Source organism: Somniosus microcephalus, chromosome 8 (genome assembly GCF_052327205.1).
Source record: "Somniosus microcephalus isolate GS21.2 chromosome 8, FLI_Smic_1.0, whole genome shotgun sequence".
NCBI classification, from domain to species: domain Eukaryota; kingdom Metazoa; phylum Chordata; class Chondrichthyes; order Squaliformes; family Somniosidae; genus Somniosus; species Somniosus microcephalus.
In genome coordinates, this window is record NC_140994.1 from 265,412,123 (window position 1) to 265,426,078 (window position 13,956).

The 13,956-nt window shown below is 51.5% G+C and overlaps 1 protein-coding gene across 2 annotated transcripts in view; it reads left to right on the top strand.

The window, feature by feature from the left end:
- LOC147114370 (calcium/calmodulin-dependent protein kinase type II subunit alpha) overlaps positions 1 to 13,956 on the top strand; it is a 344,895-nt gene that overhangs the window by 284,175 nt on the left and 46,764 nt on the right. For both annotated transcript variants that reach the window (XM_085996026.1, XM_085996028.1), the window contains exons 9-12: positions 4,650 to 4,744; positions 7,075 to 7,197; positions 8,799 to 8,882; positions 13,242 to 13,284. In XM_085996026.1, coding sequence (XP_085852152.1) covers positions 4,650 to 4,744; positions 7,075 to 7,197; positions 8,799 to 8,882; positions 13,242 to 13,284 — 345 coding nt within the window. The remainder of the gene's footprint in view (positions 1 to 4,649; positions 4,745 to 7,074; positions 7,198 to 8,798; positions 8,883 to 13,241; positions 13,285 to 13,956) is intronic.

Consider the following 13,956-nt stretch of genomic DNA (forward strand, 5'->3'; position numbering starts at 1 on the left):
GTCGGAGGGGCAGTACTGAGGGAGCGCTGCACTGTCAGAGGGGCAGTACTGAGGGAGTGCCGCACTGTCGGAGGGGCAGTACTGAGGGAGTGCGGCACTGTCAGAGGGGCAGTACTGAGGGAGCGCCGCACTGTCGGAGGGGCAGTACTGAGGGAGCGCCGCACTGTCGGAGGGGCAGTACTGAGGGAGTGCTGCACTGTCGGAGGGGCAGTACTGAGGGAGCGCCGCACTGTCGGAGGGGCAGTACTGAGGGAGCGCCGCACTGTCGGAGGGGCAGTACTGAGGGAGTGCTGCACTGTCGGAGAGGCAGTACTGAGGGAGTGCGGCACTGTCAGAGGGGCAGTACTGAGGGAGCGCTGCACTGTCAGAGGGGCAGTACTGAGGGAGTGCTGCACTGTCGGAGAGGCAGTACTGAGGGAGTGCGGCACTGTCAGAGGGGCAGTACTGAGGGAGCGCTGCACTGTCAGAGGGGCAGTACTGAGGGAGTGCTGCACTGTCGGAGAGGCAGTACTGAGGGAGTGCGGCACTGTCGGAGGGGCAGTACTGAGGGAGCGCTGCACTGTCGGAGGGGCAGTACTGAGGGAGTGCTGCACTATCGGAGGGGCAGTACTGAGGGAGTGCGGCACTGTCGGAGGGGCAGTACTGAGGGAGCGCTGCACTGTCGGAGGGGCAGTACTGAGGGAGCGCTGCACTGTCGGAGGGGCAGTACTGAGGGAGCATCGCACTGTCAGAGGGGCAGTACTGAGGGAGTGCTGCACTGTCGGAGGGGCAGTACTGAGGGAGCGCTGCACTGTCAGAGGGGCAGTACTGAGGGAGTGCTGCACTGTCGGAGAGGCAGTACTGAGGGAGTGCGGCACTGTCGGAGGGGCAGTACTGAGGGAGCGCTGCACTGTCGGAGGGGCAGTACTGAGGGAGTGCGGCACTGTCGGAGGGGCAGTACTGAGGGAGCGCTGCACTGTCGGAGGGGCAGTACTGAGGGAGTGCGGCACTGTCGGAGGGGCAGTACTGAGGGAGCACTGCACTGTCGGAGGGGCAGTACTGAGGGAGCGCTGCACTGTCGGAGGGGCAGTACTGAGGGAGTGCGGCACTGTCGGAGGGGCAGTACTGAGGGAGCGCTGCACTGTCGGAGGGGCAGTACTGAGGGAGTGCTGCACTGTCGGAGGGGCAGTACTGAGGGAGTGCTGCACTGTCGGAGGGGCAGTACTGAGGGAGTGCGGCACTGTCGGAGGGGCAGTACTGAGGGAGCGCCGCGCTGTCGGAGGGGCAGTACTGAGGGAGCGCCGCAATGTCGGAGGGGCAGTACTGAGGGAGTGCTGCACTGTCGGAGGGGCAGTACTGAGGGAGTGCTGCACTGTCGGAGGGGCAGAACTGAGGGAGCACTGCACTGTCGGAGAGGCAGTACTGAGGGAGCACTGCACTGTCGGATGCGCAGTACTGAGGGAGCGCTGCACTGTCGGAGAGGCAGTACTGAGGGAGCACTGCACTGTCGGAGAGGCAGTACTGAGGGAGCACTGCACTGTCGGATGCGCAGTACTGAGGGAGTGCTGCACTGTCGGAGAGGCAGTACTGAGGGAGCACTGCACTGTCGGATGGGCAGTACTGAGGGAATGCTGCACTGTCGGAGAGGCAGTACTGAGGGAGCACTGCACTGTCGGATGGGCAGTACTGAGGGAGTGCTGCACTGTCGGAGAGGTTGTACTGAGGGAGTGCTGCACTGTCGGAGAGATTGTACTGAGGGAGCACCGCACTGTCAGAGGGGCAGTACTGAGGGAGCGCTGCACTGTCGGAGAGGCAGTACTGAGGGAGCACTGCACTGTCGGATGTGCAGTACTGAGGGAGTGCTGCACTGTCGGAGAGGTAGTACTGAGGGAGCACTGCACTGTCGGATGCGCAGTACTGAGGGAGTGCTGCACTGTCGGAGAGGTAGTACTGAGGGAGCACTGCACTGTCGGAGGGGCAGTACTGAGCGAGTGCTGCACTGTCGGAGAGGCAGTACTGAGGGAGCACTGCACTGTCGGATGCGCAGTACTGAGGGAGTGCTGCACTGTCGGAGAGGTAGTACTGAGGGAGCGCTGCACTGTCGGAGGGTCAGTACTGAGGGAGCACTGCACTGTCGGAGGGGCAGTTTTGAGGGAGTGCAGCGCTGTCGGAGGGGCAGTACTGAGGGAGCGCCGCACTGTCGGAGGGGCAGTACTGAGGGAGCGCCGCAATGTCGGAGGGGCAGTACTGAGGGAGCATTGCACTGTCGGGGGGGGGAGGAGCAGTTTTGAGGGAGTGCTGCACTGTCGGTAGGGCAGTACTGAGGGAGTGCTGCACTGTCGGAGGGGCAGTACTGAGGGAGCGCCGTACTGTCGGAGGGTCAGTACTGAGAGAGTGCTGCACTGTCGGTAGGGCAGTACTGAGGGAGTGCTGCACTGTCGGTAGGGCAGTACTGAGGGAGTGCTGCACTGTCGGAGGGGCAGTACTGAGGGAGCGCCGCACTGTCGGAGGGGCAGTACTGAGGGAGCGCCGCAATGTCGGAGGGGCAGTACTGAGGGAGCATTGCACTGTCGGGGGGGGGGAGGAGCAGTTTTGAGGGAGTGCTGCACTGTCGGTAGGGCAGTACTGAGGGAGTGCTGCACTGTCGGAGGGGCAGTACTGAGGGAGCGCCGTACTGTCGGAGGGTCAGTACTGAGAGAGTGCTGCACTGTCGGTAGGGCAGTACTGAGGGAGTGCTGCACTGTCGGAGGGGCAGTACTGAGGGAGCGCCGTACTGTCGGAGGGTCAGTACTGAGAGAGTGCTGCACTGTCGGTAGGGCAGTACTGAGGGAGTGCTGCACTGTCGGTAGGGCAGTACTGAGGGAGTGCTGCACTGTCGGTAGGGCAGTACTGAGGGAGTGCTGCACTGTCGGTGGGGCAGTACTGAGGGAGCGCCATACTGTCGGAGGGGCAGTACTGAGGGAGTGCTGCACTGTCGGAGGGTCAGTACTGAGAGAGTGCTGCACTGTCGGAGGGGCAGTACTGAGTGAGCGCTGCACTGTCGGAGGGGCAGTACTGAGAGAGTGCTGCACTGTCGGAGGGGCAGTACTGAGTGAGCGCTGCACTGTCGGAGGGGCAGTACTGAGAGAGTGCTGCACTGTCGGAGGGGCAGTACTGAGGGAGTGCGGCACTGTCGGAGGGGCAGTACTGAGGGAGTGCGGCACTGTCAGAGATGCCGTCTTTTGGGTGAGACGTTAAACCGAGGCACTGTCTGCCCTCTCGGGTGAACGTAAGAGATCCCATGGCACTATTTTGAAGAAGAGCAGGGGAGTTCTCCCCGGTGTCCTGGGGCCAATATTTATCCCTCAATCAACATCAATAAAACAGATTATCTGGTTATTATCAGATTGCTGTTTGTGGGAGCTTGCTGTGTCCAGATCGGCTGTCATGTTTCCTACATTATACAGTGAACAGAAAGCAAAGAGTTGGAATAAACGGGTCTTTTTCCGAGTGGCAGGCAGTGACTAGTGGGGTACCGCAGGGATCGGTCCTTGGACCCCAGCTATTCACAATATATATTAATGATCTAGACAAGGGAACTAGATGTAATATCTCCAAGTTTGCAGACGACACAAAGCTGGGTGGGCGTGTGTGCTGTGAGGAGGATGCCAAGAAACTCCAGGATGATTTGGACAGGTTGGGTGATTGGGCAGAAGCATGGCAGATGCAATATAACGTGGATAAATGTGAGGTTATCCACGTTGGTGTCAAAAACAGGAAGGCAGATTATTATCTGAATGGCAATAGATTGGGAGAAGGGGAAGTGCAACGAGACCTGGGTGTCCTTGTGCACCAGTCGCTGAAGGTAAGCATGCAGGTTCAGCAGGCGGTTAAGAAGGTAAATGGTATGTTGGCCTTCGTAGCGAGAGGGTTCGAGTACAGGAACAAGGATGTCTTGATGCAGTTGTACAGGGCCTTGGTGAGACCGCACCTTGAGTATTGTGTGCAGTTTTGGTCGCCTTATCTGAGGAAGGATGTTCTTGCCATGGAGGGAGTGCAGCGAAGATTCACCACTGATACCTGGGATGGCAGGAATGACGTATGAGGAGAGATTGGGTCGATTGGGCTTATACTCGCTGGAGTTTAGAAGAATGAGAGGGGATCTCATTGAAACTTATAAAATTCTGACAGGACTGGACAGACTAGATGCAGGAAGGATGTTCCCGATGGTGGGGGAGTCCAGAACCAGGGGTCACAGTCTAAGGATAAGGGGTAAGCGATTTAGGACAGAAATGAGGAGGAATTTCTTCACCCAGAGAGTGGTGAACTGTGGAATTCTCTACCACAGAAGGCAGTAGAGGCCAATTCATCATTAAATATATTCAAGAAGGAGTTAGATATATTTCTTAAGGCTAAAGGGATCAAGGGATATGGGGAGAAAGCAGGGACAGGGTACTGAATTTGGATGATCAGCCATGATCTCATTAAATGGCGGAGCAGGCTCAAGGGGCCGAATGGCCTTCTCCTGCTCCTATCTTCTATGTTTCTATGTTTCTAAGTTTCTATGACCACACTTCAATAAGACGTCCTGAGGTTGTGAAAGGCGCTATAGAAATACAAGTCTGTCTTTTTCTCCCTTGAACAAATGGACTCATCTATTATTCTCTTTGCCACTGTGCTTCCTTCACTAGGTGTCATCCTGTACATCCTGCTGGTTGGTTACCCACCGTTCTGGGATGAAGACCAACATAGACTCTACCAACAAATCAAAGCCGGGGCTTACGATGTGAGTGTCATCATTACTGCCTGTCACTGACGTACTTAGTCCACGGGAGGAGTGGACGGTGTGGAGGGGGGGTTGGGGGAGGGACAGTGGGTTGTTGAGCTGGCCTTGATATGTCAGGGACACCTGGGTGACCTCCCACTAGTAGACAACAACCAGCTACCTGAGCCAGCCAGCTCTGCAGTAACCCAATTCCTTAGTTACTGTGCCTAGTGACACGAGACATCCCATTTTTCCCACTGCTGCCCATCCAGAGCGAGCTATTTGACTCCAAGGTTCTCCACAGTTGATGCTTCTGTTGGCCGGCCTGTAACAGACTTGTCTTGACTCTGGCTGGTTTCTGTAACAGAAGGCAATTTTTAATTGGAAAATTCATTAGCCAGAGGCCCCCAGGAGGGCGGGTGGACTAGCCTTTAGTCTGGCTCTTACCTGTCGACCCCTGTGGCTTAGGTGGTCCTAGGGTCATCGGAAGCCCTTCCCACCACATCCGTTTGCAGTCCCCAGGGAAGTAGAGAATTGCAGTACTCCAGGGCATGGTCAGTGATTGACCAACTGGCCTAGGTCATTGACAGGACCTGGAGGGGTAGGTCTGTCGCCATGGGCTGGGATGCCAGGTAACCCTTCAAACCAATGCCACAATTGATAGGCTGGTCCTAGCTGGGCAAACAATTGGGAGCTTACCTTCAATACTAACTAGAACCGGTTAAATTCCAACAGTCACACCCCCCCCCCCACACCCCCGACCCCCACCCCGCACAAACGTGAGGGTCCTTAAGACTTGGACCTTGTCAATATGAGCACAACTTCTATGTGGTCAAGTCAAGAGGAGAGAATGTCCACTCCTCGTCAGGCAAACAAAGTACTTGTCCAGTTATTGGATTAGAGGTTCGTAAAAAGCTTCTTCACTTGTCAAAATACCAAATGAAATTGTGAAGCTTCATCTATGATTTATAACATATCTGTATATTGTAGGAGATATTCACTATACTCAGTGTAATCTACCCAATCTACACAATGGCCCAGAAATTCGGGTCGGGGGCTTCCCGCGGGTGCAAGCCCCCGACCTGCACTTACCTAGCGCGCCGCCCGTTGAGCTGTGGGCCCGCGTGGGATTCCGATCCTGGGCCTCCTCCAACTGCCGGCGCGCAGTGCTTGCGTATCCCAGGGGCGCAGTTAGTTAGCTGCGTCCCCTGGGATCACGTGGGCCATGGAGAGCCAATGGTAGCAGGGAATGCTTCATTCATAAGTTTGACAGGAAGGGCTGTCAAATCTATAAATACTATGAGCCCCAAAACATCACTAAAACTTCAAATAAATTTTTTAAAACATCACATTTTTAAAATAAACTATAAATTACATGAAATAACTTTTTTAAACAATAATTTAAATTTTTGAAAAAATTAATTACATTTTCTAACGGGGCTAAAAATAAACTTACCTTTCTTTAAAGTATTTAAAAAATAATAAACCTGTAGAAAAAATGTTTTAATTTTAATTAATTCACCACTTACCTTGTCAAAAGCAGGCCTTGCGACTGCTTTTTATATGTCAAACTTCTGGAGACTTACCCTCCCGGAGAAACCTGGTTTCGATGCGCACGCGCTGCCTCTCCTGCGCACGCGTTCGACCGCTGAACCCCTTCTTTCAGGGGAATGGAAGTGCCGGTTTGCCGCGCATGCGCAGTGCATGCATGAAACCGGCACTTTCATTGGGCTTACGGGTGAGTACCCCGTGCGGACTTACCCGTGGAGACCCGAATTTCTGGGCCAATCAATATACTTAGTGTAATCTACCCTGTGTGTACACTGTTAGACACAATATAACATATCTGGATATGGTATGATCTCTACTCTATTATTGTTGGATAACAAAGCATGTGGATCTAAGGCGGGTCAATGGAGCTGAGGTACAGATCAGCCATGATCTCATTGAGTGGCAGAATAGGCTTGAGGGGCTGAATGGCCTCCTTCTGTTCCTATGTTCTACAATAGGTGAACAACCTGCTCTGCCTGATCATCGCCCAGGCAGTGAAGGTGAAAATGACCCCCAGTTTATCTTCCTTTATCCTCTCACCCTGATCCTTTCAGTTCTTCAGCTCTTCACTCCTTACCTCGGTGTCATCCCCTTTCTCTTAGAGTCTGCACGCTTTTAATAACTCATTTGGGCTTCAATGAATTGCTATCTTTTGATTCTCATCCTCCTTCCTGCTCGGTTTAATCCCATTGTTGTTCTGCAACGTTGGTCTCGGCTGGTCACTGGGCTTTCTCGAAAAGAATTTGTCGGATGTTTGGTGGTGTCCCCGTTTAACGTTACATTGTTATATTTCTCCGTAGTTCCCCTCGCCAGAGTGGGACACCGTGACACCTGAGGCAAAAGACCTCATCAACAAGATGTTGACAATCAACCCGGCCAAACGTATCTCCGCCGCCGAGGCCCTCAAACACCCCTGGATCTCGGTACGTCTACAAGTATTTAATGGCAGCGATGTGTGGTGTTGTCCAATGGCACCTAGGATCTGACCAATCAACTTGGCATGGAGATTAAATGGGTGATGGGTAGGTAGAGTCCATGATAGGGGAGCGTGTACATGGGCTGTGGGAGGAGATTAAATGGGTGGGTAGAGTCCATGATAGGGGAGCGTGTACATGGGCTGTGGGAGGAGATTAAATGGGTGGGTAGAGTCCATGATAGGGGAGAGTGTACATGGGCTGTGGGAGGAGATTCAATGGGTGGGTAGAGTCCATGATAGGGGAGAGTGTACATGGGCTGTGGGAGGAGATTAAATGGGTGAGTAGAGTCCATGATAGGGGAGAGTGTACATGGGCTGTGGGTAGAGTCTATGATAGCGGAGTGTGTACATGGGCTGTGGGAGGCGTCTATGATAGGGAAGAGTGTCCTGAAGGAGTGGGCTTTATAGACTAAATAACTTTTTCACAGTCAAGGCTTCCTTACCTTCTTATGGATGTACAATTTTCCAACTCGAGGTACCTGATTGGTCATTTCCTAAGAACCAGACATGTTTATTAGCGTAAGCGAGGACTGCTTCAGAATTAGAGTGCGGTTGTGTGTTTAGAATTGGCTGGTACCCCAGAGAATACGGGAGCAAGTCACAAACTGAGGCAACAAAACAGCTCGAAATGCCAGGTGCCAATGAACCACCTCATGGCTTTTTCATTCGATAAGGAAATGGATAACGTTCATGTAAATCTGGAGATTATTGCAAAGGTTTTCTGATAGAATCGTGTTCGCTAAGTCATTGGAAATATAAATGTCAGATTTGGTTAAGGGGGGGATTCATTTCACTGCAACAACAACCTGCATTTGTATCGGGCCTTCCACCGTGATTTCCATAAAATCTGGTGTCCTGATGGGCCTTGCACACCGTGCGAATCAGGGCCGTAATTAGCAGCGTCGTTCCGCCCCCGATACTATCGCAGCCCCACCTTAAGTTGCTCTGTGTCGGGCTCAACACGTGTTTGGTGGGGGGTGGGGGGGCGGTGGGGGGGAATCCTCAATGACGCGTTAGGGGCGTTATAGGTTCGGGTGCCCCGCTATCTGTCGCGCCCAACGACCTGACTGGGGAAAGGTTAAATGGGGCGGTATGTATAACGGCGGGCGATCTGCTGCCCTCTGTTTTTTGGGCCTCCCGCTGAAGTCGAATTCCCGCCCCCCCCCCACCCCGCCGTATTTCCTCCGAGTCCTCTGCGAACGGAATCTGCGCGCTGGTTTTTTTTAGGGGGCCAATGTGCTGCCCCTTTTTTTTTTCCGCTGTTGGCGAATGGGCAGAGAGACAGGTTTTAGGGTTTTTATTTTGTACCTCAGACCGGCAGCAGGGTTAGGGTTAGGGTTAGGGTTAAATGCAGCCTCACGCCATTCCACCCTCACAACCAACACAGCGAGGATCAGAGAGACTGAAGCCCACTCAGTCACGGTTTTAGTTTTGGTTTGAAAATGATACTACGGACATGTGTGGAGGGCATCAGTCTTTTGTTTCAAGAGCTGGGTATTAATGCGCTGTTAAAATGATCATTTTTCTTCTTTCTCCCCTGCCCCTCAGCATCGTGCCACAGTGGCCTCCTGTATGCACAGGCAAGAGACAGTCGACTGCTTGAAGAAATTCAACGCAAGGAGGAAGCTCAAGGTGTGTATGTCTTATTATTAACTGATCTCATAAATCGAGTGAACTGAGTGTTGGACAGCCCAGCGCGCCTGGGCTTCAGGTCTAGAGGGAGAGAACTGAAAGCAAAAAATTTCTGTTAAACTTGTATCGAAGCTTGGTTAGACCGCACTTGGGAGTACGGTGCACAGCTCTGGTCTCCATATTACAGAAAAAGGATCTAGAGGCACCAGAGAAGGTGCAAAAAGGTTCACAAGGATGATACCAGAACTGAGAGGATATAACTTATCAGGAAAGATTGAAGAGGCTTTCCCTAGAAAAGGGAAGGCTGAGGGGTGACCTGATTTTTAGGATTATGAAAGTTTTTGATAGAGTAGACACAGAGGGGTCGATTTTCCTGGAGCCGGCAGGCGGGGTTTCAGGCGTGTGGGGGGGGGGGGGGAAATCCCAAATTCGGGGGTCCCGACACCATCCCGCCCAAAACCCCGCCCCACGCAAGTTTCAGGGGCGGCGGGTACCCGCCCCGCACTGGGACCCGCCGAAACCAGGCGGGAAGGGATTAGTGCCAATTAAGTGCCTGTTAACAGGTAGTTAACAGGCAGTTTTTAGCCTAATCCCTATTTTGAGGGGTGTCGTGTGGGATTCCCGACGGCTCCAAACCACACCAGGTTAGAGCAGGCGGGCCGTCAGGTTGAAGGAGTTGGAGGGGTCGCGATGTCGGTGCTCAGGTGAGTGACGGGTGCATGAGTGCAAAGGTAAGTATGTTTGGTGTGTCTAAAGTGTGTAAAGAACTTTTACTTACCTGTACTTACCTTAACAGCCTTTCTTCCTGTAGCCATCGGGAGCCCATCACTCAGCCGGCACTTAAAGCTGAACGGCTGCGATCTGTGAAAAGTGACAGCCTTCAGCTTTGAGTGCCGGTGTGAGTTCTAACTGAGTCTGTGCAGAAGGACTCATGTTAGAACTCAGACTGTCAGTATTTGGCAGCTTGAAACAGCTGTGAAACACTGATATTTCATCTGTCAAGAACTCTTGACAGATGAAATTGCAGTCTGTGACATCACCTGTTGCCGGGTGCCCCTTAATTGGCCTGCTGAGCCCGCTGGGCGGGCTCTACAAGGTCAATCAAGGGAAAATCGCGCGGATTGGCCGGACGTCGAAGTAGGCGGGTCTAAAACCCGAAAGTTGTAGTCCCGCCTTCTTCCCGACAGCTTCGGGAAAATCGACCCCAGAGAGTTTCCAATTGTGTGTAAGAGCAAAACTAGCGGTCATCAATATCAGATAGTCACTAATAAATCCAATCGGGAATTCAGGAGAAACTTCTTTACCCAGAGAGTGGGGAGAATGTGGAACTCGCTACCACAGGGAATGGTTGAGGCGAATAGCAGCGGTATATTTAAGGGGAAGCTGGATAAACACATGAGGGAGAAAGGAATAGAAGGGTATTCTGATAGGGTGAGATGATGAAGGGTGGGAGGAGGCTCGTGTGGAGAGTAAACTTTGCCACCAAGCACTGAAGGTGAAAGTTACCCCTTGTTTATCTTCCTTTATCCCCCCGCGCCCCATCCTTTCAGTTCTTCAGTTCCTTACAGAAGTGGACACCTGCAATCCACAGAAAAGTTTGGAACACTATATAGGGACATAGGGACAGGAGGAGGCCATTCAGCCCTCGACTCTGTTCCACCATTCTATGAGATCATGGCTGATCTGTATCCACCTACCTTGGCTCCATATCCTTTACACCCCTGGCTAGCAAAAATCAATCGCTCTCAGATTTGAAATGATTAATTGAGTCCCAGTATCTACTGCGTTTCTGTGGGAGAGAGTTCCACACTTCCACCACCCTTTGTGTGAAGAAGTGTTTCCTAACTTCTCCCCTGAATGGCCTGGCTCTGATTTTAAGGTTACGTCCCCTCGACCTAGACTCCCTCACCAGTGGAAAATAGTTTCTCTCCATCTACCCAATCAATTCCTTTCAAAATCCTAAAAACCTCAATCAAATCACCCCTTAACCTTCTATATTCCAGGGAGTACAAGCCTAGTTTGTGTAATCTCTCCTCTTAATCTACCCCTTGGAGTCTGTGTATCATTCTGGTGAAACTGCGCTGCACTCCCTCCAAGGCCAATAGATCCTTTCTAAGGTGCGGTGCCCAGAACTGCCCTCAGTGCTCCAGATGTGGTCTAACCAGGGCTTTGTACAGCTGTAGCAAAACTTCCTCTCTTTATCACAGAATCACAGAAACCCCACAGTGCAGATAGAGGCCATTTCGGCCCATCGAGCCTGCACCGACACATATCCCACCCGATCCCCGTAACCCCTACACCACCATAATATATTCTAGACCTCTAGTTATAAAGGCTAACATTCCGTTAGCCTGTTTGGGTTTTTTTTGTACCTGACTACAACGTTTTAGTGATCTGTGTACATGGACCCCTAAATCTCTTTGGACCTCCGCTGTTCTGAACTTTTCACCATTTAAATAATACTCGGATCTCTCCTTTCTGGTCCAAAATGGATGACCTCACCCTTACCTGTGTTGATATCCATCTGCCACAGTTTGGCCCACTCGCTGAATCTATCAACGGCTCTTTGTAATTTCATGCTCCTGTCTACACTACTTACTATCCCACCAATCTTTGGCTCATCAGCAAACTTGGATATACGGCTCTCTATTGTGTTGGCTAAGTCATTAATAAATATAGTGAACAGTTGCGGTCCCAGCACAGACCCTTGTGGGACACCACCAGTCACTTCCTTCCAATTCGAGTGCACACCCGTTATCCCTGCCCTCAGTCTCGTACCGCCGAACCAATCTCCTGACCTGGTCAATAACTTGCCTTCAACTCCATGAGCTTTCATTTTAGCTCCGAACCTTATCGAACCCTACAAACACCCATAGACATTCCCCTGTCTACTACTTAGTTACTTCCTCAAAAGATTCAATTGGGTTAGTTAGACATGACCTACCCTTTACAAATCCATGTTGGCTCTCTCTAATCAATTCAAAATGCTCTAAGTGCTCAGTCGCTCTGTTCTTAATTATAGATTCCAATAACTTCCCCACAGCAGATGTTAGACTAACAGGTCTATAATTTCCTAATTTCTCTCTCTCATCTTTCTTAAATAATGGAGTTACATTTGTGTATAGTACATGGAGTTACTATAGAAAGCAATTAAAAACGACATAATCTAGTACAGTAGAGTTACTCACTAGGAAAGTCAGCTTTGTTTATTCAACATTATGCAGCTTGTTTCAATGTGAGTGTTGAGTCACTGTTGCAATATAAATGATCAGGTTTAGTTTTAACTGAGAAGCAAGGGGAAGGGTCGAGGTTCATAGTGCAGGACAGAAGGTACAACGCCAACAACACTCTCGAAGCTTGACTCCACCCAGGGCAAAGCAGCCCGCTTGACCAACACCCCATCCACCAGCTTAAACATTCGCTCCCTCCACCACCGGCGCACCGTGGCTGCAGTGTGTACCATCTACAAGATGCACTGCAGCAGCTCGCCAAGGCTTCTTCAAAGAACATAAGAAATAGGAGCTGGAGTCGGCCATACGGCCCCTCGAGCCTGCTCCGCCATTCAATAAGATCATGGCTGATCTTCGACCTCAACTCCACTTTCCCGCCCAATCTCCATATCTCTCGATTCCCCTAGAGTCCAAAAATCTATCGATCTCAGCCTTGAATATACTCAATGACTGAGCATCCACAGCCCTCTGGGGCAGAGAATTCCAAAGATTCACCCCACTCTGAGTGAAGAAATCCTGGAACTCCCTCTCGAACAGCACTGTGGGAGCACCTTCACCACACGGACTGCCGCGGTTCAAGAAGGCGGCTCACCACCACCTTCTCAAGGGGCAATAGGGATGGGCAATAAATGCCGGCCTTGCCAGCGATGCCCACATCCCAGAACAAATAAAAAAATAATTTCTTCTCATCTCAGTCTTAAATGGCCGACCCCTTATCCTGAGACTATGCCCCCTAATTCTCGACTCTCCAGCCAGGGGAAACAACCTCTCAGCATCGACCCTGTCAACCCCCCTCAGAATCTTATATGTTTCAATGAGATCACCTCCCATTCTTCTAAACTCCAGACAGTATCGGCCCAATCTACTCAATCTCTCCTCATAGGACAGGCCTCTCATCCCAGGAATCAATCTCGTGAAAGAATCTGTTTGAGTAAGAGAAAGAGAGATAACTCAGGGTTTCAGCACATGCAGGATCGGACTTCGACGCTGCGGCCTGACTAAATGTGCTAGATTCCATTAACGCTGATCTTGTTACGGATCTGTTTCGCATTGAGTTAGAACAGAACATCAAACCACGCCATTGTCCAAACATTCTGCCCTCATGGTTAATCTCTCCGTCTATTTCCAGGGGGCGATTCTCACTACAATGTTGGCGACGCGAAACTTCTCAGGTAAGACGAGCCTCTCCGTGCCCCTCTGTTGTTTTCTGCCACGTCTACACCGTCTGTACGTCAAGCTGTCCTGCCGCTTGTGAAATTACTTGTGTATGAAAGCATCGCCCCCGGTCACTTAGCCCTCATTCCTCTGTAGGGCCAGGGCCTGCAAACGGATCAGAAACCAAATCTCCAGCCTTACCGTGTCCACGCACCAGCGTCAGGGAATAAACCCTCCCTGGCTTGGAGGTCCATTTCCTCGTTTAAAAAATAAATTTGTTCACGGGATGTGGGCGTCGCCAGCAAGGCCGGCATTTATTGCCCATCCCTGATTGCCTTCGAGAAGGTGGTGGTGAGCCGCCTTCTTGGACCGCTGCAGTCCGTGAGGTGATACTTCTTTGTAGTGGTTCGCTACAACTCATAGGGCTGTTAAAAGTCAACCTCATTGCTGTGGGTCTGGAGCCTCATATCGGCCAGACCAGGTAAGGACGGTAGATTTCCTTCCCTAAAGTACATTAGTGAACCAGATGGGTTTTCACCATTACTGATACTAGCTTTAAACTCCAGCTTTATTTAATTAACTGAATTTAAATTCCCCAGCTGCCGTGGTGGGATTATGAACTCGTCTCTCCGGATCATTAGTCCAGGCCTCTGAATTACTCGTCCAGATAACATATCCACGATGCTACC